At 44.1% G+C, this 24,989-nt stretch overlaps 1 protein-coding gene across 1 annotated transcript in view; it reads left to right on the forward strand.

Moving 5' to 3' along the window:
* The first annotated feature begins 2,580 nt into the window (after positions 1–2,580).
* Positions 2,581–24,989, forward strand: part of IPMK (inositol polyphosphate multikinase) — a 40,587-nt gene continuing 18,178 nt past the window's right edge. Inside the window, exons 1-3 of the mRNA XM_066324277.1 lie at positions 2,581–2,911; positions 7,052–7,137; positions 22,743–22,839. Coding sequence (XP_066180374.1) covers positions 2,686–2,911; positions 7,052–7,137; positions 22,743–22,839 — 409 coding nt within the window. The 5' untranslated portion in view covers positions 2,581–2,685. The remainder of the gene's footprint in view (positions 2,912–7,051; positions 7,138–22,742; positions 22,840–24,989) is intronic.

Here is a 24,989-nt window from a genome sequence, read left to right on the forward strand (position 1 = left end):
AAACTACCATGCATCTTGTGGTTAGTTATTAACTAGCGCTTGTGTTTGCAAAAGCCTTTATTTCAGCAGAAAGTTGTTCTTTTGTAATCTTCACTCAGTTTGGGATAGCTGTGCAATCTGCCCATGACACATGCTCTCGCAGCACAAACACAGACAGCCCTGGTATTTTCTAGGCTATGTCAGTCTGTACATTGTCATCAGACTGAACGAGCTAAGATTGATTTTCAGCAACAGTGAGAAAGACTAATCCAGAATTAAGTATAATTGTGCTAAATGCATTTTGTCAGGGGAATTGGAGGACATTCTCAAACAAATGCCCCACGTTTAGGGGCTGTTCACAGCTTCTTCTTTCTCTTGGAGTCTCACAGCCTGGAGATGAGAAGTTTCCTCAGGAATCTTGCTGGTAGGTTCAGTTTCCAGTGCAATCTCTCACAGTATCACACTGTGGAGAAAGGAATTATTTGCCATTTCTGCTATTCTCTCTGTTTCATTTGTTTCATTTTAGGAGAAGTTTCCAGAAAGATTAGTGAACTCCATGTGCTGAAGTGTGAGGGTGGAATGAGTGAGTGGAAGATAGTCTCACGTTACTTCATTTCTGTATGCACAAATCTGACTAAAGCAAATGTCAGGGAAAAGGAAAGAGTCAGTGTTTGCTTATTCCAATTACTCATGCTTTTGTATTTCTTCTAATGCCCTCCAGGCACACTTCTGTTAGCTGCAAGAATATCTAGCAGCTCTCTGTTGAGGACTAGGTGCTTGAATAATCTTTAAATTCCAGGGGATTTGCCTTTTAATTCCATTCTTTTTTCCATTGAGATTTTGAGTTCAGACAGATTGCAGTATTTAGATGGGCACTTAGACAAGTCTGAAATGCCATCTCTGTTTTTGTCTGTGTTTAGACCCAGATAGCTGAAGTGCCTCACATCTTTGGAGAGGGAAAGTATGTTTCTGCAAGGCTCAGGTTGGCATCCAAACCTTGCAGCAGCTACTGCTGTCAGGACTGGGAGCCTTCCCTCTGCCAGACACACACACTTATGATATTTTCACTGTGCACCTCACTAATTCATGTGCAAGAGTTGGCCAATCTGTGGTATTTCTCTCCTGTGCTAGCAGCCCCCTGGGAAAATTCATCACTGGGTATCTGAAGATAGGAGCTTACTTTTGCACCCATCTGGCTCCTAATCATTAGGGCTGGACAGTAATGACCGATGAGAAGGTGATATTCAGGAGGGAGAAATGTCTTCTGCCCAAACTTCAGAAAGGATCTTGCTGAATTGTAACCCACCTGAGTCTACACCACCTTATCCAATTACAAGTGTAAAACAAGCTATTCCATGAACAATGAACTAAGAAATTCAGTTTCAACTGGTTTATATTTTGCTCCTTTCTCTGGCTCTTCAAGTCCTAATTTTCCCTGTGACCTTCCTGCTCCTTTGATACTCTAATTTCCCCAGTAAATCCCTTAAATTGCCATCACTTCTCCCAACCACCTCCCACATCTCCACATCTCCCAGCTATGGGATGGGGAAGAGGTGGTAAATAACCAAGTTCACCATATTGACAGTTCTCTGATGTCAGTGCCAATTCTTAAATATGCATCAGGCAATTTTATAAAACCTGGGAAAACAACCTATATCTGCTAAAATTATTTTTCCTGGCACTGGCCTTTTTTTCCTGTTTCTATGTCCTCCTAAGGCTAAACAGAACTTGATACTGGCAGATATCACAGCAAAAGTGCAGATTTAATATTCGCAGAGATCTGCTTATTTTATAAGGGAAAGAAGCAGCAGAAAGAAAAGGCAGTAATTACAGGCTGCTAAATGGGGCTGGTATGAACCCTTGTGAAGTGCTAATGACGTCTCTTTGCCAAGCTTTGGGGTCCTGAGAGTTAATGCAGGGCCACGCATACCTTCCTCTGTCCATGGGGAGGTAACATTCAATTTAGTGATTAATCGGTTATCCAGTTTAATCTGGTCCTGGGCAGGTGCACTCATCTCTAATGCAAGACCAGCACGGCCAGAGTGTGCAGAGGTTCTGGTTCAGGCCGCTTTAAGGGCTCCCTGTCAACTGTAAATGTTTATACTGTTCGCATACCTCGGTTGGATCTCGCTTGCAGTCACTCCGATGTGCTGGAGAGAAACTGAACAAACCTCGGCCTGACGGCAGATTGATTTAAAAACGAAGAGGATTCGGGCGTATTTCAGGTTAGCGAGAACGAGCGGAGGGGAAGCACGCCTGCCCGGCACGGCACGGCTCTGCCGGCAGCGGAGGGAGCCGGGGCTGCCCGCGGGGTTGGGTTTTCCGCCGCTCTGCGGCTCGGGGCCGGTTGGGCGGTTGCGCCGGGCCCCGCTGCCTGAACCGGCGTCCGCTGAACCGGCGCCGTGTGCCCAGGCCTTCCCCCGGAGGCGCGCCCCACGCGGCCGCGCCAGGGCCGCCGTGAGCACAGCGGCGCTCCCCCGGGCCGGGCCGGGCCGGGCGGCGGAGGCGGGGCCGCGCCTGGGGCGGGGCGGCGGCGGCGGCTGCCCCACCGCGGGGTGGGCGGGCGGCGCGGTGCGGGGTGATGGAGTCGCGGGCCGTCGTCGCCCGCGCCCTGGTTCGCGGGGCCCGCTGAGGCCCGGCCGCAGCCGCCGCCGCCGGAGCGCGGCCACCCCCCGCCCGCCGCCGCCAGCCCCCCACCGCCGGGACATGGCCACGGAGCCCCCGCGGCCGGCGGGGCGCCCCGAGGGCGGGCGCGGGCGCTGCGCAGGCGGCGGGCGCGGCGAGACGGAGGAGGCCGAGGCCGCGGCCCAGCCGGTGCTCGGCGCCTCCCCGGGCCCCGCGGCAGCGGGGGGCGGCCGGCGGCGGGCGCTGAACGGATGCGTGCCGCTGTCGCACCAGGTGGCCGGGCACATGTACGGCAAGGATAAAGGCGGTGAGCGGCGGCGGACGCGGGGAGGGGGCGGCGGGTCTGGCCGGGTCGCCCGCGAGGGGCTTCTTCCCACCCTACCCTCCGTTTGTCCCAATTCTCCCAGACCGGCCGTGACGGGGCGGGTCGGGCTTCGATTTCCCTCCCGCCCCGGCAGCCAAGGGGCCGCTCCGTGGCTGGCGGGCGGTGCAGGCGCCGAGGGCTGAGCGCGGGGCTCGCCGCCGCCGTTGCCGAGCTCCGGCCGCCCGCCTCTGCCCGCACCTGCCGGCCGGAGCTGCCGCCGCACCGGGAGGTCCGTGCTGGGGCCTGGGCGCTGCCCGGAGACCGCAGCCTCCCTGCGGAGGCCGGAGGAGGACGCCGAGCTCCCCTCTACTCTGTGGAGCGGTGTAACCGCTGCCAGATTTAGTTCTTCTGCTGCTTTTTCTAAATGGCATTAGTCAGGACCGTGGTAGTTATCAGGCACCTTAAACCGAAGGGCTTCTGCCGTTCAGCTTCATTTCATTAGTCACCTTTTTTAAAACTGGGAGTTCAGGTAACAGCATGCTGGTTCTCTCAGAACATACGTCAAAAACATGGTTTATCTAACTGGGCCACCTGATCCTGTGGCCACCAGAAACTGCAGCAAATTATTATTAAGCTATTGTTATTTGCTTGTTTATTTAATAAACCTGAACCAATGGCTAGGCAGTTCTACAAATGCTACAGCATTTTGCTGTATATACATATATGTATGTGTTTATATACAGGTACATACATATATGTATACACATACGTGCCTCCACCAGCTCTAAATTTTTGTTTTAGTTCTATGTTGAGCAGTAAGGTGTTGACCCTTTTGATGAAGGGGCCTTTTTGCATAGGCAGTGGTCAGTGCCAAAGCAGGTGGCCAAGTTAATGTTGGCAAATGGCATTTCTCGCCTTTCCAGAACATTGAATTTGGGGTAACTCCTGCCTGTGAGCCGCATGGAAGGTACATACACATTCAGCTTGTAGCGTGCCCTTTGAGAGTAGCTATAATGAATACCTGCTGGTGTATTGCCTGTAAACCCTGGCGGTAGGAGCTGCCCCTGCTGAATAGGCTAAGGGCTGAATTACAGAGCCCTGTCAGCCGTCAGTGAGTGAAATTACAGCACTAATGGCGCTGTGAGTTTGTCTTATCTACAGCCTGCATCTGTGGTGTGCCTTGCTGCAGATAATCTCAAGAAAAAAGTCATTCTTCTACTTTGGCCCTGCCAAGGGCTGAACTTCAGAACCTTTTCGATCATCAGTGACTGGAATTACAGCACTAAGGGTGCTGTGAGTTTGTCTTATCTGCAGGCTGTTTCCATGGCATGTCTTGCTACTGATAATCTCCACAGAAAAGTAATTCTTGTCCCTTGCCCCAGCTGCAGATGGTGCAATAAAATGTAGATGGAGGTGCCTTGGATCCTTGAAGGTATATGTGTTCCATGTTCATATATCATGGCATGAGGTGGGATCAGGCAAAAAAATCTGCTCACTTCAGGGAGAGCTTTGGCACATCAGTGTTACTGCAGTCAATCTGTATTTTGGGTGCCACTCCAATGGGTTAGGTGAAGCTAGCTCCTCTACATCTCATGGGCAAGACCAAGACTGCTCTGAAGAGGTACCACCATGGCTGATGTTTTGGAAACTGTTTTATGTTTAAGTGAAGACCAGAGCTGCTCTGGTACTCTCAGCTCTCGTTTTTGTAACTCTATTTTCCCTTTTATTCCCACATACAAACAGACAGAGGACTCGAAGGTATCCAAAGTATTTTTAACTTTTATTTTTTTAATAAAAGTGCACTGTAAAATTTCTCCTGAATAGCCTTCCTTTCTCCCTTTGTTCCCTGTGACTGTTACTGCCTTGCAAAGAAAGGCCTCTCACACTTCGTGTGTAGACATTAGGCTTCTGTGCATTGTAAGTGCCCTTTTGTTGAATCCTGTGTGCAGTAGTGCTTCCCCGAGATAAATTGTGTGTAGTAAGTGAAGTAATGACTTTGGGCTGTGGCTTAATTCAGTAGGCAGGTAGAGAGAGACAGAAGCTGGTGGGATATGTCCCCTGATAGAGCCTCCTGCTCCTGGCTGTGGTTTGGTGCCTGTACCTGCGAAGTGCTGGGGGTCCCCAAGCCATTAGTGGGATTCTGTAGCTAAAGGGGCCATTTTCCTTCAGAGTGACTTGCTTGCTCATTTCTGAATGGTGGCAAGCTTTGCATCCAGAGCCAGAGAGAAATGTCTGTGTGACATGTTTCAGGATTTTATTTTCAACATAGTTCTGTCTGCCTTTTCGTATATTTGCTTTTTCATGTGTTAAAAGAGTCCTATTCCCAGTCTGTGCTGAAAAATCCCAGGAGGCCTACAACAAACCCATGACCAACATCCATATGTTAGAGTGATCTGCAGGTGATGGTGTCTCTGCTTCTTGTTGTAGATCAGAGGGGAGGTTATGGACTTTACATCTTTGTGGTGAATGTTGAAACACAGCTCTGGTTTTCAGGCCTGTCACAGTGACAGTGGCAGAATGGTGCAGTAAGTGCTCTAGTCTGTCAAGAATGCAGAGAATGAGGGAACTTTAGATGTCAGTTTATATTAAACTCTTCAAGTAATATGTACCAACCCAGTAGTGTATGGATTCTGTTTCCAGAAATCTCTTCCTGATCTTTCTACCCTGTAGATTGTCTGCTTATCAAAGCCAAAAAGCAGATTTTTGAGGAGCATGTGTTATAAAACCTATTTTGAAGTTTAACCTACTTTATTGTAATATGATCGTTAACAATTCACGTATAGAATACGTGCCATTGAAGTACTTGGTGCACTTTGTAGAGTGGTTCCCAGCACATACAAAAGGGTACAGGGAAGGGGAACTCAAGCTACTGTGTCTTAAAAATGTTGTGGTAGTCTGCAATATTTTTCTAGTTTTGGAAAATATATAAAATCCAACTTTAAGCAAGAAACATGACTTGAGAGCTGTTTTACACCAATTTAAAAAGCAAATCTTAGGCATAGCAAACTATTGAAGCAGCTAGTCTAAGTCTGGTGGTTGTTTTAGAGTAAATATCTTGGTCTCTAAACATTTTGTTTAGTTTCCAAGACTGCACAACAGAGTCCATTCATAGATAATGGTTTTTAAGATGTGAAAAACACAATTGCTATTATAACTGCAAGCTCTCTTTGGGATGCAAAGCTCCTGGCTCCTTTTTCTGCTTTCTCACATGGTAGTTGAAAATAGAACCTTTCTTGGATACAGCTGATGTTTTTGCTGTCCTTCTAAACAAAATGAATTCTTGTCTGAAAAGGTAGAAGTTAATCCTAGGAGAAAAATTCTTTTCCAGAAGTGGGATTTTGGTTTTCCCTTGCACCTGATGGTGCAACACGGTACAAATTTCAGAGGAATGCATTTACTTGTCTCCATTCTTGCCTCCATCCATATCTTGAGTATGCTCAGATACTCAGCTGCATTTCTTGCAGATATTCAGAAACACTGGTGACTGGAGAGTCATAAGGCTGTTTCATGAGGGTATTTTGAAGCAGTTTTTTGTGCAGCCTTGATGAAGGTGTTGCCTGGCTGAGATGAAATTCTGTACTGTAATTATGGGTGATACAGATAGTAGCATCTGATGGTTTGGCGTGCTGTTGCTGTTACAATTTATCTTCTAGTAAAGACATGTTCTTTCTGTGCCACTAGTATAGATGTACATCCACAGGACATTTATTTCTGTTCTAGTAGTGAGAATTGCATTAAACGTGCTGCTCCTTTAATGTCTTGGCAGTGCTGGAAAACAGTTTATGAATTATTTAAAAAGGGAGTCTCTGTGTAATCTTTAAGTTAATGATGGGGGTTTTGGGGGTGAAAGTTTTAATGTCAAATCCCAGTACTGTGTTGGCCTTGGGCTACTAGAACTTCTTGTACTAGAACTACACCCAGGAAATCATTCCGTGGGTAGAAATAAGAGAGGAATGCAAGCAAACATCTGCTAAGGGTTATATGTAGGAGCTGACAATTTTATCTCTGCTGTGTATGGAAGCTTTTCAACAGGCTGTCCTTGATGGTGAAGTCACTATTTCGGGGTGGTGGGGGGAAAGAAAAAGGCAAAAAGGAAGCTGTACCTCTTAAAACTAAGCCCTGAAGGAAATGCTTCTCTTCTAGGCATACTGCAGCATCCAGATGGAACTGTCCTGAAGCAGTTGCAGCCACCACCTCGTGGTCCCAGGGAGCAGGAGTTCTACAACAAGGTGAGGGTTCCACAGTGTGGAGGAGGCTGGCTTGCTCCACGTGAAATCAGAGCTGTGCTTCCTGTAGAAGTACATCCTTATTGGAGTAGGGAAAGTGCAACCTAAATACCCTGCCATGGTATCTGTGTGCTCTCTAGAACTTTCTGCTCCTTGCATATCAGTCCCCATGCCAGACATACTTCATTCACAGGATTTAAGCTTGATTATTTGTTCAGAGGACAGCAAACTTTCATAGCCTCTAGGATTTTATTGAAAAGCCTTATCTCGTGTCTATGTTAAAGGGGCTGTATGTTTGATCCCAGCTTTGTCACATAGCTTACATCTAAATTTAGCATGTTTTATGCTTCTTCCTAGCCTGGTTTGCTGCTAGACATATTGCTCTGTTCATTGTATAAAAACTCAGCTCCTTTAAAAAGTCAGTAAAAGTCAAAACTCACAAACTGTTTTAACTTCAGTTGTTGTATTTTTCCTATTACTCAACTTCATTTTGCTTTATCAGTAACTTTAACAAGTGCAGACCAGGAAAGCTGTTGCTTTCCTGTGAACACTTTCTAGAGCCTGCTCTGTCCTACCTGCCTGTGATAGTCTGTCATGTGGTTTTTGTGTGTCAGATTAGTATGCCATGCCTTTCCATGGCTTATTAGGTACAAAGAACTATCAAAATCTTCATGCTTGGTGTAAGAGGAGTCTTGAGACCCTCTGCTTGTTCTGGTATTTGGCTTGGATTTTGGTTAGTTGTTTTCTTTTTCCCTGAAAGGGTATTTACTTAAGATACCAAACGACCTTGCAGATTTTGTGAAAATGTCTCACATAAACAAAGCAAGGTGCTTTAAGTGAACAGTGTGTTTGCATACTCACATTATTTGATAATACTCATGATGGGGCAGAACAGCAGCTCGTGAGTTACTAGGAGCCAGTTAAATGTAAGTATTTTTCTGAGTTTCTCTGTGACTCTCATTGAGATGAGGTTAAGAAGTATGTTGCCCAGCCTGATTGGTAACTTGGATAGAAGGAGAAAGCTAGAAGAGATTCCTTTGAGTACCAGGCTGCTTACTGTGCTGTGAAATCCTCAGGCAAAGACAGTAGCATTGCCTAAAGCCAGCAGGTAAGAGGGGTAAGTTCAGGCATTGCTTGGACATGAACTCTTCACCTCAGAGACTTTAGTTTTGCCTGTTTAAGCCTAGACTCATGTGACAAGCCATGAGCAAGACCCTGGGCAAAGACTTTGACAAGGGAGTGTCTGTGTTAGTGTGCTTGTTACTGTGCTGGGAAGAAGTCAGGTCTCAGCCCTGGTAACTTGCAAAGTAAGCTTCTATTCTGTCTTCTAAGGCCTGACTGGGTTGCTTCCAACACCAAGTTTTTTGGTTTTAAGCCTTCTTGGTAAGGGATTGGGCAGTTCTTGAGAAGTAACAGAGAAAGGGAAAGATACAGACATGACAAGTTGTGCGTGGACTAAAAGGCTTTTTATTGAGAGAAGGGAAGGAGAGCATGTACTGGTGTGTTGTGTTGGTGAAAGTACAGGAGAAAGGTCTTGGGGACTTGTTGCTTTTTAGTGATTAACTGTTATCATGTTTTCTCTGGGGCAGGAACGCTGTGATGTGGGCTATAGAGGTCTATATATTGTTGCACTCCATGTTGTTAGAGGATGATAATTGCTCTGGGTTGAGAGGGTCAGGATAAGGCACAGTTTCACATGCAGCTTGAGCTGATCCAATAGCTCACTGTTGCCATAAGGGAAATGCCTTTCTTCCCATTCCTGCCATTTACCTTGCACCATGCTGGTGCTTTTTGGACATTAATAACTGATTTGACCTATTTGAAAGATGGCAAAACTTTCTTGTCTTGGTAGTTTAGCTGACTAAGCTGACAAACAATGGGAACAACAGCAAGGCTGCCCTGCTTTGGTGACTGAGTTCAGCCCTTGGAGAGGGCTGATGGGCCTCCAGAGATTGAGGGAAGGATAATTGTACTGCTCCTTGAGACAGGGAGTTGTTGGAAAGGTGGCCATGTACAGGAGATGGTGAGAAACAGTGCAGAAATGAAACAAGTGAAACGAGACTGATGAGTCCCAAGCTCTCACTTTGTCAGGGTAAAAACAGCTGGTCAGTTGGTAAGATCAAAGCAGGTGGTTGTCCATTAGTATATGTGGATTAATTGCATCTTTTTTTTTTTTTTTTTTTTTAATTTCTGCTCCTGTTGTTTTCATATGTACTGAGACCTGTTTTGCTGTGGGTGGGTGAGTTATTGCTCCCTTTGCATCCCACCTTATGCTAGTATGAATGAAAATTAGTGTCCCAGTACCTGGGTCAGAAACAAGGGTGGTATCTTTCCTTCTGGATCAGCACACCTCCTCATCTGAAGGAACTGAGAAGCTCTGATGTTTATGGTAGCAAGAAGATGAGCATGTCTCAGCTGCATGAGTCAGCTGGAGAGCAGCTATCACAGATCTGAAGCAGAAGTGTCTTCCAAGGACCAGGAAGTGGTATTTCAGTGTGGAGTCCTAGTTCTTGTGAGCTGAAGGCTGCAGGGAGTATGTCGTGATAGATGATACTGAGGCATTAAGAGACAAGTTTGACTAGAACTCTGATGTCTTTAATGTGACACCAGGTAGATACTATCTTCTGTTTGGACCAAGAAAGTTTTTTCTTCTGAAACTGCTGGATTTTCTTGCAGCTCAATGTGTGAACATGACTGAGGTAAAAGTATGTGTCAGTGAATCAGATGATTTTCCCCTTGTTATTGATGCCTTATTTTCTGTTGAGCATGACACTAAGACACCAGTAGAGCCCAAACAGAATGGACTTCCATTTTGGAATGGAAACTTGGGTGAGACATGTACTGCAAAACACTAATAAGTGATCCAGAACTTGCTCAGAAGCCGGTGGCAGCTGAAATTTGGAAGAATTTCACAGGTCTCTGTCAAATCTGGAAAACTGCTGGAGTAAATCCTGCTCAGGCTGCTTTCTGTTTTCGTCATACTGTGTTTTCCCTCTAGCCGTCAAAAAAAAGAGGTCTTTTTTTGTAAGAGATTATTTCACCAAGTAAACCAAATTTTTATCTACTATAGCACTATGTCTCATTCTTGCTCCTAGGGAAGAGGCTTGCCATGTGTTACAAGGGAGAGGAAAGACAGAGCATGACAAGATTATCATGAATACCTTCTATGATAAAACGTAGTAGAACAATGAGCTGTTTGTACTGGTTTGTTAATAGCTTACTGTGCACTGATTAACTTTTCATTGGAGTTTGACTTTCTAGCTGTAATGTCCGCTTGTTATTGAGTTCTGGAAATCTGAGTAATTATCTAATCAAAACAGTAGCATTTTAATTTTGTTTCTGCAAACTCCCTTTCTGTACCTGAGGGCATGAACTCCTTACAAACATTGCCTGCATAACCACGGAGTGTTTTACTTTACTTGGTATTTTGGAACCCTTATCTATGTGAAAAAATAGGATTTTTTTTAACCTTGAATAGCTACGAAATACTTTGTTTTCAATAGGTATGAGCAGCAAGAGAATGCAACTAGCTGTGGTATAAGGGTGGTGTTTATTTAAGGGCTATCTACACTGCTGATCACTTGTTTCTGTGGGATGGCAATGCTCTGTGAGAGTGTGTAGGGGGAGGTACTCCAAAGCACTACTTTTAAAGGGGTTTTGGGAGGGAGCAATGTACAGTGATGTACAGGGAAATAGTGTTTGAAAATGTAGTCTTTTCAATGAAAGAGACTGAATTGGTAAAAGGCAGTGTGAGCTTATGGCAGGCTGCCTGTGCAAGCATGCTAAGAAATCCACAGCAGTGGCCTGCCCCTCAGTGTATTTTGGGATTTGGCTTCAGCCTGATTCATACCAGGGCTCTTTTGTCCATGCTGCAATGCTCTGATGTATTTCAGCAGTGTTGATAGAAGGAGGAAACCTATCAGCACTCCTGTGGTGATCTGTTTTACCAGGTGAATTGAAAAATGTGAGAATAGTGTCCTTTGAAAAAGTTAGTGCAGCCACTGTATGAGGTAACCTGCATCTTAGCTGGGTGTGGAGCTCCGGTCTCAGCCATGCCAGACTGAACTCCAGAGCACTCTGTGCAGAAACTGTTGTCCTGTAGAGAGGGGAGGATGCTGGAATGTCAAGCTTTAAATAGACAGCTGATTTTGTGGGCACTAAAAGAGAAAACTGGGCTGCAAGGAGGGGGTGCTGCCTCACTCAGGTGAGACCCCATCTGCAGAGCTGCCTCCAGCCCTGGGGTCCAGGAAAGACATGGACCTCTTTGAGTGAGTCCAGAAGAGGCCTCCAAGGTGACAAGAGGGCTGGAGCACCTCTGCTATGAGGAAAGGCTGGGAGAATTTGGGTTGTTCAGCCTGGAGAAGAAAATGCGCTGGGGAGAACTTAGAGCCCCTTCCAGTTCCTAAAAGGGTTTAGGAGAACCCTGGAGAGGGACTTTGGGCAAGGGCCTTGAGGGACAGGACAAGGGGGAATGGCTTCTCACTGCCAGAGGGCTGAGTTAGATGAGATATTGGAGGAAGTTCTTCTCTGTGAGGGTGGTGAGGCCCTGGCACAGGTTGTCCAGAGAAGCTGTGGCTGCCCCTGGATCCCTGGAAGAATTCAAGACCAGATTGGACAGAGCTTGGAGCAACTTGAGACAGTGGAAGATGTTCCTGGCCATCACAGGGGGCTGGAACAAACAAGATGGTCTTTAAGGTCCCTTCCAACCCAAACCATTCTGTGATTCTATGAAAACTGAGGAAGAGAGAATTTACAGTTGTTGCCTTTGTGACTGTGCTTTCCTACAAGCTGTGTGTTAAGCATGAAGAGATGTAGCGTTTCTTAATATTCAGTAGAACAAGAGAAGTTGCTGATCTGTCCTGAAATGGCTCTTTGACTTCCTGGCTTTCACTCAGTGTGGTTGTAAACCTGCTACTGTGTGTAACTGTTCTGAGCATGGCTTACTGAAGTTTAAAGTTTGCTAGTGGAACAGCTAATAAACTGGGATTTTATGCTTAACAGATCAATAAATGTTCCTGTAAACTTTTATTTGATTTGCCCTTCTGTTTTCCTGTGGTGACTGTGTGACATTTGAGGCATGTGTAGTACACTTTCCATCCTCTTGCTGCCTGCCAAAAACTGTCCTGAGAAAGCTCCTGCAGTATGGGCGGCTTCCAGTGGATACCTTCTTCCTTTTTCCCTGTTTGCTGTACACCACAATTATCATAGCTGGTTCTAGTGGTGGTGCCATGTCGTGGCTCCAGATAACAAAGCTGCAATGGTACAAGGTTTCCAATGCTGTTGTAATGCAAGTCGTACCCAAATTCTCAGATAGTTCTGTCCCACGTGCAAGGGTGACCTTGGGGAGCTGGAATGCTGGATTGAAAAGGTGGACAAGGGTTCTCCCAGTCCCAGCTCAGCTCTGCTAACTTCTTACCCCTGGCCAATGTTTGTGAACCAAGGGAGCTGATTAACTGCACACAGCATTGTGAAAAGATAATTGAGTTAATCACTTCGCTCTTCTGGTTAACAAATCTTCCACCCTTACCCAGTTAGTGATGGCTCTGTTAACTGCTGTAGCAGTAGTTCCAGTTCAGGGTTTGAGTCCTGCTGACATTGAATCTGAATGCAAGGAAGTTATTACCAGTGAAGATAGCAGAAAATGTTTTTCACTCTTGTTATGCGTCCTAAAAACAAAGCCAGGATATAAGAGACACAAATAGCTCTGACATGTAAAAGAGATTTACAATGGTTAGGTGAGAGTTAGGCACTTGAGCTAGGAAGGAATGGTTTTGTGGTTGCCTACACAATTGTTCTGAAGTTTCCTTGGATGCATTCAAATGCAGTTTCCATAGGGCAATGACCTGTGTTTGTTTTGCTCTCCCTCAAGAACTCACTAGCTCATTTTACTGCCTGATACAAGGCAAAATGGATATTGTGTGTCCAACTTTTACTGTCTCTTTTCTTTCTTAACAGTCATTCTTGGAGTTTGTAACCAGGGAATAATGTGTTAGTGAAACCCAGTTATGTTAATATTTCTGAAGCCACAGTTCCTTGTGAGTCTGGGGTTACAGAGAAGAAATGTGCAGGAATTGTGCCCATTTAGCAGTCATCTTCTCCTTACTGTTTTATTTATTTTGTTCTCAATACCCTGCTGCAGCTCCTGGGCTGTGTCTTTTCATTCCTGCTCGATGCTGCAGAATGTCTAATTTTAATTGGTATTCCAGCAGCTTCAGGCAGTGCAGAAGAGTTGTGGTGATTTCCCCCCCTCCCTCCATGGCATAAAATGAAGCCAACAGTCTGAAAGATGGGTTTTGGCCTGAATTTGCACAGATTTGCAAGAACTGACTCATAAGGCTCAGCTCCCTTTAAGCCTATATAGCATAAATCATGATAAGGCAGCCTGTGTTCCATAAACTGTTCCCTGCTACTGACAGGAAAGGGATTGGGGAGGCAAAGTACGTCTTGTTTCAGGATAAGTTACCCTATTTTGTAAGCTCAGTTAAGTGCTTTTGTACTCTTGATTTAGCTGATTATCCTTGGCTGAAAAAGGAGTGGATGATGGCCATTGTGCTGCTCTTGTGTACTAAAATATCTTTATCCTGTGATCACATCTCTGGCTAACATTTTGATTTTCAGTCTTGTATAGACAAAAATACAGGTTGCCTGGTTTTCTTAACATCTTATTTTGGAGATGCATTGCCTTGCCTTTGCCTTTCATTAGTACTGCATTTGGAGCTGTAGCTGAAAAGGATCTTTGGCTGTGCCTCATTCTGGTACATCTGAATGTGCCACATTGACAGCACAGATGCTGGTACTGAAGTGTACAAATGACCTGTTGGCAAACATAGTGAGCATGTTCTGATGCAGTGCCTTCCTGCACTGAGCATTATTCCTCTGCTGAGGAATTGTCTAGAAGGGATCCTGTTTTGCTGGGGAAATGAGCAAATCAGCATGTGAAGTTGCCTCTAAACTGTGAGCCTGGGCATATGTAATAAAAGGAAGGACACGTAGTAATTCTTAACTAATGAGAAGAAAATGGCTTTTTTACAAAGTTGTGAAATACTGGCAGCTGGTCATTCAGGTCTTTTTTCACATGAGGAGTTGTCTAAGAGAGATGAAGGATGAGGTGTAGCTGTAAGAATCTGCTGAGGTCCTACTACTGTTCTATAAATACTTCTTTTGTACTTCACTGTTAATTGACTGTACAGTGGGACTTGGAAAATATGGCAGATTTTTGTGGTTCTTGCACTCTGCAGCAAAGACAAGTTTGGAAGAAATGCTTTGTACATGACACAGTAGAAAGTTAACCTAGAAGAGTCTGGTGAGTGTTTCCCATGCTTTTTGAGGATTGTGTATCACAGAATAGGCTACAACCTGCTTTTATCCAAATCTAAGAAACCCTTTAAAAAGGGAGACAGTAAAAGGCCATTATTGCAATTTGGTGCAATTGTGAAACTACTGGGTGGAGTTGGGAACAGACTGAGTAGTCTGTAGTCTATGCAAATAAGCAGGGAAAAAAATCCAGTTCTCTTAGCAACCTGGTTTTGAAGTAGATTGCTTACCAAGGGTAGATCTTGGTGGAAATAAAGTGGAAATGCATAGTTGTAAGGTGCACAGTATGTTAAATTGAATTAAGACCCAGCAAAGTGCTCCTGCTCTGCTGGAGGGTCATGTAAGTGCCTGGATCAAATACTGTTTAGACTTCAGTTATGAATGTTTTGGAATATGGATCAACTTACTGATACATGTTGGTGTTACACAAAAATACTTTGTTCATTATAAGTTCATTTAAAAGTAAGATATGGTTGGTGAGCTGACAGAATGAGATTGAGGAAAGTGTAGGTTGCCTACTTGAAAGAAAAACAAAATAAATTCAGTCTCCAAAAAGAATTCTAGTTTCCAGATTAAAAGAATGCAGACAGGCTTGTAATATGCGAATATTGTTGCTGATGATGTACTTGAGGGAAAGGATGCCATCCTGGGAACCTTGACAGGCTTGAGAAATGGGCCAGTGGAAACCTCATGGAGCTCAACAAAGAAGTGCAGGGTCCTGGCCCTGGGTCAGGACAATCCCAGGCACACTGACAGCTTGGATGGAGAAGGGCTTGAGAACAGCCCTGGGAGAAGGACTTGGGGATGATGGTTGTTGAAAAATTCACTGTGAGCTGGCAGTGAGTGCTCCCAGCCCTGAAAGCCAGTGGAATCCTAGGCTGCATCCCTCTCTGCTCTCTGCTCACCTGGAGTGCTGCACACTGTTCTGGTGTCCCCAGCATAAGAAGGACATGGAACTGTTGGAGCAGCCCCAGAGAAGGCTATGAAGTTGCTGAGGGGGCTGGATCACCTCTCCTGCGAAGGCAGAGTTGGAGCTGTTCAGCTTGTAGAAGACAAGGTTGTATGGAGACCTCAGAGCACCGTCCAGCATCGCAAGGGGCCTCAGGGTAACTGGAGAGACACTCTGCATCAGGAGCAGATTGCCCAGGGAGGATGTAGTTTTCCCAAACCTGGCAGTGTTCAAGGACAGGTTGGAAGAGGCCTTGAGCAACCTGACCTAGTGGAAGGTGTCCCTGCCTATGGCTGGGGGTTTGGGACTACATGACCTTTGAGTTCTTTCCAACCCTTAACATCCTGTGATTCTGTAAATGGCAGTTCAGATGGAGTGCCTTGGCCTGGCCCATGGACAGTGAGCCAGGTTAAGGTGCTCAGGAGGCTGTGGGACCAGCTGCACGCTGTCACTGCTGCACAAGGAAATGTGTGTGACTGTGGTAGTGCTGTCTCTCAGTGACAGAACCCACCATCAGTCTGCCCCAGTGTGGTGGTTGCTGCAGTACATTCCTTCTGTGGGCTCCTGCAGAGTGGACAGCTTCCAGTGGATACCTCTTGTTTTTCTCTTTTTTCTTTTTCCCCATTTGCTGTACATCAGAATTGTCATAGGTAGTTCTGGTGGTGTTGCCATGTCATGGCTCCAAATAACATAACTGCCTTTTGCAGTCCTGGGAAAAACAAGCCAACATACGTCTGTCAGGACTTGGTTCCCATTTCTGTCTCTTTGAAATGTAAAATTAAATCTTGCTTATTTAAGTGCAAGTGCTTCAGGATTCCTTCCAACTCTTGTTCTCTCCCACTCCTCTGTGTAAATATTCAGCTTGGACCAGATTGCTTTCTGGGGGAAAAAAAGAGTAAGGCTGAGTGTTCTCAGAAAGTGGGACAGCCTCTTTCTTAGCATCTTTTTGTTGTGTTGTTCTACCATTGCACTCTTAGTAATTTCAGTGATAATTTAAGCTTGAATAGTTGGAGCTGCTTAAAAAAATTACTCTTGGGGCAGAGAGTTGGCATTAAAACACTCTGGCAGCTGGCTTTGCCTAACTCACTTTTGAGTCTGTGAGCTTGGATATGGTGGTGGTTTCTTGACCAGGTCTGTGTCTCCTCTCAAAATCCCAAGCAATATTCAAGTTGCAGCACACAGTGCATTGCAGTAACAGAGCAGCCTTTTGGCACAGCAGTTGTGGAGATAGATGAGAAAACTGGTTGTACTGTACTTCTGCAAGGGAGTAGTACTTGCCTTTCTGCCTTGAAATTTGCTGGATCTCCTTGCCTGCTGGTAGCTTGAGTTTTGTAAAGGGTAACTTCAGGTCAGCATCTCTCTGGCTCTGTTGGATGTGTTGTCAAAGAAGAAAGGAGAAATAAGAATGGGAGAAATATTTAGTGTGTTAAAATTGAAAGTTCCTTATCAGATGACCAATGGTAGTGAGTCTTAACCATTCTTTTTAGTCTGTGTTCTCTTTATTTTGGCCTCTGGCGGAGAGTACCTAATGTGAATTTTGCTCCAGTTTGTGGTACATGCATGTTGACATAACTGAATTCTGGTTAAATTATGGAGTAGAGACCTTAATCTGCAATTAGCTGTGTATTTTTTGACCATTCACCTAAGAGTCTCATAAGCTATTTAAGAGGCTGCTTAACAGGTATTTGTGATGGTAACAGCCTCTACATTTTCCTGAGTATCTTTAAGAATTGTCCTTGACTTCAGAGTGCTCTCAAGTTCATTGAAGACTCCAGCTCCTGTGCAGTTGAAGCTGAACATAATACCTGACTCTGCTAGTGAGCTGTGAACACAGGAGAGGCTGAAGGGCAAGAGAAAGCTCAGCTCTAAAAAAAAAGAGGTTAGTGATGAAAGATTATCTATAATTTTGCAGTTCTGACAAAGAAGGTTCTTACATGTCCACTACCCTGCTCCATGCTCAGCATGACTTGCAGAAATTGTAGGGAAGTGCGGGTAGAGAAAGCAACTTGAACTTGGTTCGTTGTTAATTTTCAGTTGCCCAGAAATCTTGTGGGATGAAAGATTAGATGGGAGTTTGCTGTCTTGTGAACCCTTTTTTGGTTGTGATGGGGTAAATGCCTGCTTATGCCTTTCAAAATCCTTTACTGCCTTGTCTCAGTAGTAAATGGTTATTGGAAAGAAAGAGGAACTGTAGGATCTGTGTCTACCCATCTTGGCTCTGACCATTTTGGAGCAGCTCGCTGCAGATGGTGGCTGTGGCTCTCACTTGCAGCCAGGCTGTGGTATTTGTTTGGTGTTGCTGCTGGTGGCTGTGCCTGACCACAGCCTTCTGGGTGCTTCTCTTGGCTACTGAAGTTTTGAAGCTCTACCACACCCTCAAAATGGGTTAGAGTTTGCTTTGTCTCTTTCAAAAATGTTTCCATGGCTGGGGCTTCAAATCTTGCTAGGGTCAAGCCTAAATTGGACTATGTAAAACATGAAAGTGGTTGAAATGAAACCTGATGGGGTTTTGGCATTGTTAGATTTGACTTACCGATACACATCACCAAGTAAGTGTCTCTTTGTGAGATCTTTGAGGCTTCTTTTCACAGCCTTCATTTTTTAGAAGGTAAGATGCCCAACCCCTTACTATAATGTGCTTTCTTTTTCCTGACTCCTGAAAGACCTTTGACTTGGTCAAAAGTGTGTGCCATCTTTACTTGAAAATCCATTTATGTGATCAGACTGTGGGAATAGATCCTCATTTGTTTTAAACACTCTCTCTTTCCTTATGAATTTTCAGTGAAAATGATTGCTATCTCTTTAATATGGCTGCATATTAGATAGTAAATTAATCCATTTGGTATAATAGCATTTAGTGTGACAATATTCACAAATACTTAACTTCTGAAGTTATTGTGGTATGATATTTTAATATAAGCAGAGCTGGCTCAATGCCAGTCATTTCTGTGGAAAAAGGTTCTGCAGATGCACAACTCAAACCATGATGGTACCACTTTAAAAAAAAAAAAAAAAAAACAAAAAAAAAAAAAAAACCAGGGCTAGCAGATATGAATTGCTAAAATCACAGCTGCTGTTTCAGCCTCAATTTTTTGACCCTTGCACTTGCCTGGTGTAACTGGCTGATGTAAGAGTCCAGAGGGAAATGCAGTGTGTGCTCAGGTAATTAGTCTGTGATATACTGCCTACCCAATGGAAGAGGGAATTAAGGTTGCCCTGGCATCTGTAAATCTTGCATTTGCTAATTTAAGTGCATGACTTAGCTGCATTAAGTGCTCAAAAAAAGTCACAAATCCCACAGTGGACAGTGAATTCTCTGCCTGATGTTGGCAGCTGGCTGTGTGTCCTGAGGCTCTGCAGGCTGTAGTGCTGCTGACTTTAGGGAAGTGTATGATAACTGGCCACAAAGAAAGGTGATGCTTCAGACTGATAACATTTAAAGTTTACTACTCAAATAGCTTTAAAATACATATTTGTTTAAACTAACTCTTGAGTGTACTTTAGAAGGTTCTCTATAAATTACTTTCCTGTCAAAGTGGTATTTTTTCATCAGGACATTTGAAGACAGGTCTGTAGTGCCAGAACTAGTTTCCTGTTGAAATTTAAACACTTGTTTACTTGTTTTGTCTCTCTGTCATTTAGGTCATTAGCTAGTCTTTAGAAAGCAACTCTGAATATTGTGTTTTCAGTAAGGAAAAGAACATTCCCATTGTCCTAAGCAGCTCCTGTTTGCATTAAAAGCAGATCCATCTGTTACAAGAAACCCCAGAGTGTACTTTGGATTGAAAACTTAGGGATGGTAAATTTGCCTCAGAATTAAAAAGTCCTGCATGACTGGAAATTAGGACTTCATGGTGTCTGTTACACTATCTGAGCTGCCACAGAACATACCTGGAGCATATTCCTCTTATGAGGTATTTGTAATTTGTAATGGTCATGTTGTGAGCCCTCCAAATATCAGCATCCTGTTTACTTGCTTTTCTTGAGAGGTTTTATGTCTTGAAGTAAAATTGGAATATTGCTGATGTAAGTAAAAATCCAGTGGTTTGTTCATTAAGGTTTTCCTGAAGCAAGTGATAACCTGCATTTTTCATGCATCTTCCAGAAGTATTAGTAGCAATACCTTTTGGGTCATGAGGTGCATGGTATATTCCCTGTGTAGTTTTAGGGATGGTTTTGTCATGTTTACATTGATATTTGGTATTCTGTGGCTTGCTACCAGGTTGTATGAGATGAGAAGAAAAGCCTGTGACATGTATAGTGCTTATGAGGTACCGTTCTAATGAGCAGAAGTGGTTCTGTCCTGCATAGGAATGAGCATCATTGCTGAAATGTCTTGTTTTGTTGCTTTGCCCACACCAAGTGACTTCCTCTGATTTTTATTAATTGACTGCTTATTCTTGTTTGGCAGGCTAAGACTGAGGTCTATATTAAGGTCAAATAAGTACCTTGTATGTATGTTATGTCAAACTTACGAGGAGAGTTTCTTACTGGTTATGGGAGCAAGATAACTTCTTGGGAGACAGAAGTAATACACTTAGTTCTGTTATGTCAAAGTAGGGATACTGAAAAATCCATTACTGGGAGTTCTGTCTCCATTTAAAATGTTTTATGTCAGGGTATTGAGGAATAGACTGCTTGGAAGATACTGCTTCCGGAGCTCTTTTCCCTATGTGGTCTTGACTTTGGGCTATTACACCCCATTTTAAGTTATCTGAGTGTCTTTCTTGTATCCTGCTTTCTGAAATACACAGGAGCATACCCATACTTACTTGCTAAGTTGCAAAGTTTAATTGCCTAATGTTGGTGATAAAAAATAAGAGTCCTGTCTCTCTTAAAAAAAAAAACCAACCTAAGTGGTCTGCTTACATTTCACTTTCTCAGAATCTTTTGCTAATAAATTAAGTAAATGAGTTATTATGTTTGCTTGGGTGTTTTCAGTTGCATTCAGTGTTTCTCCTTGTTGTCTGTTGCACTTTTGGTTTCCATGGCTCTCTTCTTGGTCCTGACCTAAGTATATGCACTTGGTCCCATGAAAATGTAGAATGATTTCTGCCTCTCAGATCTCCCCAAAGTCATCAGGGAAGAGAGCATTAGCTGGGAGCAGTGGAGTGCCCTGCCTTGGATGTAAGGTGCTGTGATCATGAACTACCACAGTAAACAAAAATTGACCGCATGAAGTAATGGCACCAGTCAGTGCTTGGCATGCTGGCCCAGAAACTGCTGTCTGTGCAGTGGGGAATACTGAGCTGTTAGCAAAGAGAGCAGAGATCGAGTCTGTGCCTCAGCATCTGCCTGCTCCTAATCTTCCCCTCTCTTCCACCCTTACCTTCTTCTTTTCTTCCTTAAACAAGTAAGATCAAGCCACATTGCAGTCTTCTGGAGAAAGCACTGTCCTCTGCTGGCAAGCCCTGAGCCTCAGTGAAGAAATGTTGCATGAATGCACTGATCACAGGGGCAAATGAGGATTTTTATCTTAGAGCACAATGTACCAGAATACCAGCTTGTGCTAACATGGGTGGGAAACTGGACTTAGACATACAATTACGTGTCATCCTCAGCGGTCATGACGTGAAGAGAGATCAGTGCCCTGTGATGTGACACTGTGACTTGAAAGATACACGCCCTTAAGATAGCAGCAGTAGTGGCAGAGGGTGTGGTGTTGGGCATACCACAGAGTTTGGCAATACACTGTGCACGTATTCGTGTGGTTTGAGCTTTTAGGATTCAGCCCCTTCCCTTAGGATCTTTTAAATGGGGCCTGTACCATAAGTTGGTTAAAGGAATGGGTCAGATTCAATACCTTAGCATACAGTCAGCATGGGTTTATCATGCTCTTGATCACTGCCCACTAACAGTGAGGGTGTCAGAACTGTGGCTGGTGCAAGCCCAAGACAGCCCTGCATTAGTGGTGGTGAAATCCCTCTGTTAGAAGCACACTGGTGGTTTGAATTTACCTCGTTTGAGATTTTTGCAGGGAAGCTTAAATTTAGGACAAACTCACATTAACTGATTTTAACACTGCTGCTGCACGAGGCGCTGTCTCGAGTTACTGGCCCTGCTGAGGATAGCCAAGGCTTGCCTTGATGCTCTGAAACAGCATCTGGACTTCAGGCCCATTTGTTTTCTCCCTAGATGTATTAACATAGCAACACTACAGGCATGTATTTTGCATGCTCCCCTTTGTAGCTGCCAGGTATCCCCCACTGTGGTGAAATGTGGCCTGACAGAATGAGCTGAGCCAAGTCTGCAGAGCTGTTAACACCTGATTTCTTTTTTTTTGCCTTGCTGCCAGCTTTGCAGTGGGCTCTGGCTGCACTGCAGTGACAGCAGAACCATGAGCATGCCCTGGTCACTGTGCAGCTTCCATGGGGATAACTGTGTGGCCATGGTAGGGCTGGGGGGAAAGACACCACTCCGATGGCAGCACAAGTGGGAGATCTCTATGGGGGAGATGGCTCCTAAATGCAGTAACGTCCTTGTAACCTGTAGTGGTGTGGACAGAGATCTTCCAGTCTACAAAGCATATGCAAGTGTGGTATGGGCAATCCCCTGTGTCTGGAACTACGTCACTGGATAGGATGGGGGAAATCCGGGCAAGGGAGTGGTTTTGAAACCCTCTTAGCGATGCCACAAACTGGGAACAGTTATGCAATTCCAAGACAGATGGGATCCAAAGCTTCATTTTAACTGCAAAGAGATGTTCCTTCAGGAATATAAGCCAGCTGCTGTTTCCAAACTGTTACTGTTTTTTCCTACAGAGGTTGAGGAAAAAGATGTTGAAAGCATTGAAGCAAATGAAGTCTATTTGAACTGCGCATAGCGTGTGATGTAGCTACAGCATGAATTGTCTTGGAGAAGAGGAGAAAATGCTATCTAGTCTAATCTTCTGTACTTTACCTGATATAAATTAAAAAGATTTGGGTATATAATATGATGCAGTAATCCTATACAGTCTGGCATGCAAATATGACAACATCTTTTTCAATAGCCAGGCTTTGAAGTTAACAATTACAGTTGAGATCTTTTTTCAAGTTAAGCCATAAATTGTGCTTAGGGTTGATGCATCATTTTCACTTTAAAATTTGAAAGAAAGGATGCCATTCATTTATGTTGGACTGTGATAATTATCATCTTCATCTAGTATGTTTTTAAATGTAAGGTAAATATCTTAGACTTACAAAAACAAAGACTGTGAGAAAGTATAATTATGGGACAATTGGAAAATGTCATGGTTTAGCCCCAGACAGCTACAAAGTACCGTGCAGCTACTTGTTCACTCCCCCACCAGCAAAAATGAATGCTTAAAATGATGATCTCTCCAACCCTCCCTATTTTATTTCAGGTTTATGACTCTGACTGTTGCGACAGCATTCTTCTGGAGCTGCGGGAATATCTGCCAAAATACTTCGGTGTCTGGTCACCACCTACTGCACCAAATGGTACTGTTCTAATTTTATCTCTTAACCCAAACCTCCTGAAACATTTTCTGGAGACTCATTTTTGGCAGTTGTGATCTCTATAGGGTTTTTTTGGACTTGATTTGGAACCCACGGACATTCCCTCTAACAGCTGGTTCCAGTTTGCAGTCCTGTGGCTGGATTAGGTCTTTGGAGTCTTCCTCTCAGGGAAGATGGGGTGTGGCTGTTTGTACAGCAAAGGTTTCATGAATAGCTGGGCATGATGCACATTGCCCCGGAGCTCCTCCTCAGGGTGTGCTCATGGTGTAAGAGTGGGCTGGTTGCATGGCTATGTCCAGCCAGGTGATCAAAGCAAGAAGCATTTTGTGGGTTTGGAAGAAAGAAGAGATGGACACTCTGGGGCTGAGGAAGCATTCAAACTGGAATCTGCTGCTGTGTCTCCAGAGGTTGGATCCCATCACTGTGCCTTACCACCCACAGCACTTCTTTCAGCTGGTGCTATGGTGGGGAGTTCTGCTTGTCATCCTCTGTTTGAATGAAACAAAGGTCTAGTGTCTTGAAATTTGTGTTTGTGTAGCATTAGGAGTCAGGAAGAAAAGGGTATTTTGGTAGAACAGTTGGAAGATTGTCTCTTCAAGAGAAAATATTGTTATATTAGAAACTAGATTTTCTTCTGGGGACTTTTCTAATTCACACTGTGCCCATGGAGCTTCTGGAACACAGAGAAACAAAGGGATGCTATGGAATCTATTGTAATATGTGGGCACCAAACTAGATGCCATGCTCCTTTAAAATAACTCTGTCTTCTGCTTATGCTGTCCCTTGATAGACTTGTTTTCCAAAGAAGTAGTAAGACAGTATCCAAAGACATGGTGTAATATCTACAGGAAAAAATGAAGGGAAGACTGTGGTAGTACCAGCAGTTGCTTAGCTCAGATTTACCCTCATGCTTTCCTATTTGGCACTAATTCAAATAGCTCTACAAGAGCTATCTTTTTCCTTCCCTCACAATTTAATGTGTTGTGGAGTTTACTTTAAATTCCCTCTCAGTTGCAAATAATTTTTTTTTCTCTTTGCTGTATGATCTTAAGATATGAAAATATATGGTCTAAGCAAGAGATGGTAATTAAACACATTGCTGGTTTGCTTTGGGGATTTGAAAGCACCGTGCACCACAGGGCTGGATTTTGGAAGGTCACCACCAGTCATTCAGACATAGGCAGTAGGAATAACTGTTTAAAGGAGGAGAAACTTCTCATTTTGTTTGTTTTGCCTCTTGAAAAGGCTGTGCGCTATCATGTGTCCTCTTCATAGAAAGCTGTGGCGACAGTTCAACCAAAACACTGCGCTGCCAACTCTGTTATCTGTAGGACTAATGAGCTTTGTGTAGTCTTGATAGAAATCAGAGTCACTGGAGACGATGGAGCTTAGCAGAGTCTATGTGTATCTTGTTCTTAAGTGTAGATTGAAGATATATTTGTAGATTTGCTGCAGTCTTGACATTGGAAGCTTGACCTTTGCCTTGGCAATGAGGCTCTGGGATCACAGCTCTGTACAACTCAGTAGTAGTGAAGCCAGTAATTTCCTATTGTTACTAAATTGGTCATGGATGACTTCTGAAAAAACCAAATTAGTCTGCTCTCAACTTGATTTGTGATCATCTCTGCATTTCCATGTGACAGGTAAGCAGGAACTGCAGTTTGTAAGGTGAAGAACATAATTTATTTCCTTAGAGAAATGTTTAGGGAGAAGCATCAGCATTCTATACTGAAGAAGTAGGTAAGTGGATGAAATTGCTGGCTAAAAGGGGTGAAATGTGTGAAGTGTAAATGAGAATGCAGGAAATGTGACAGAAAAGATGGACTCCCAGTATCAATACAATTTGTACAATAACTCCAGTTCTGCTGAAATCACATACCCACTTCTACTGCAAAGGAAATGGAGGTCGAGGTGGGATTTTTCCTAGGCTGAGATTTTTCCTGTTTTCCTAAGCTCATCTAAAATGGCTTGGATTTGAAATTTAGCTTCAGTGGCATTGTGGGTATTTGGAGTTTATTCACAGAGCAGTGGAAAAGTTGTTATAAAGACGTAGGAGCCATCTGCTGCTGAGTTTTCTGTGTGCCTGCCTAGTTGTTGTCTGTGGGTTTTTTTGGGTGTGTTTTTTTTTAAGT

This window comes from Sylvia atricapilla, chromosome 8, assembly GCF_009819655.1.
Source record: "Sylvia atricapilla isolate bSylAtr1 chromosome 8, bSylAtr1.pri, whole genome shotgun sequence".
NCBI classification, from domain to species: Eukaryota; Metazoa; Chordata; class Aves; order Passeriformes; family Sylviidae; genus Sylvia; species Sylvia atricapilla.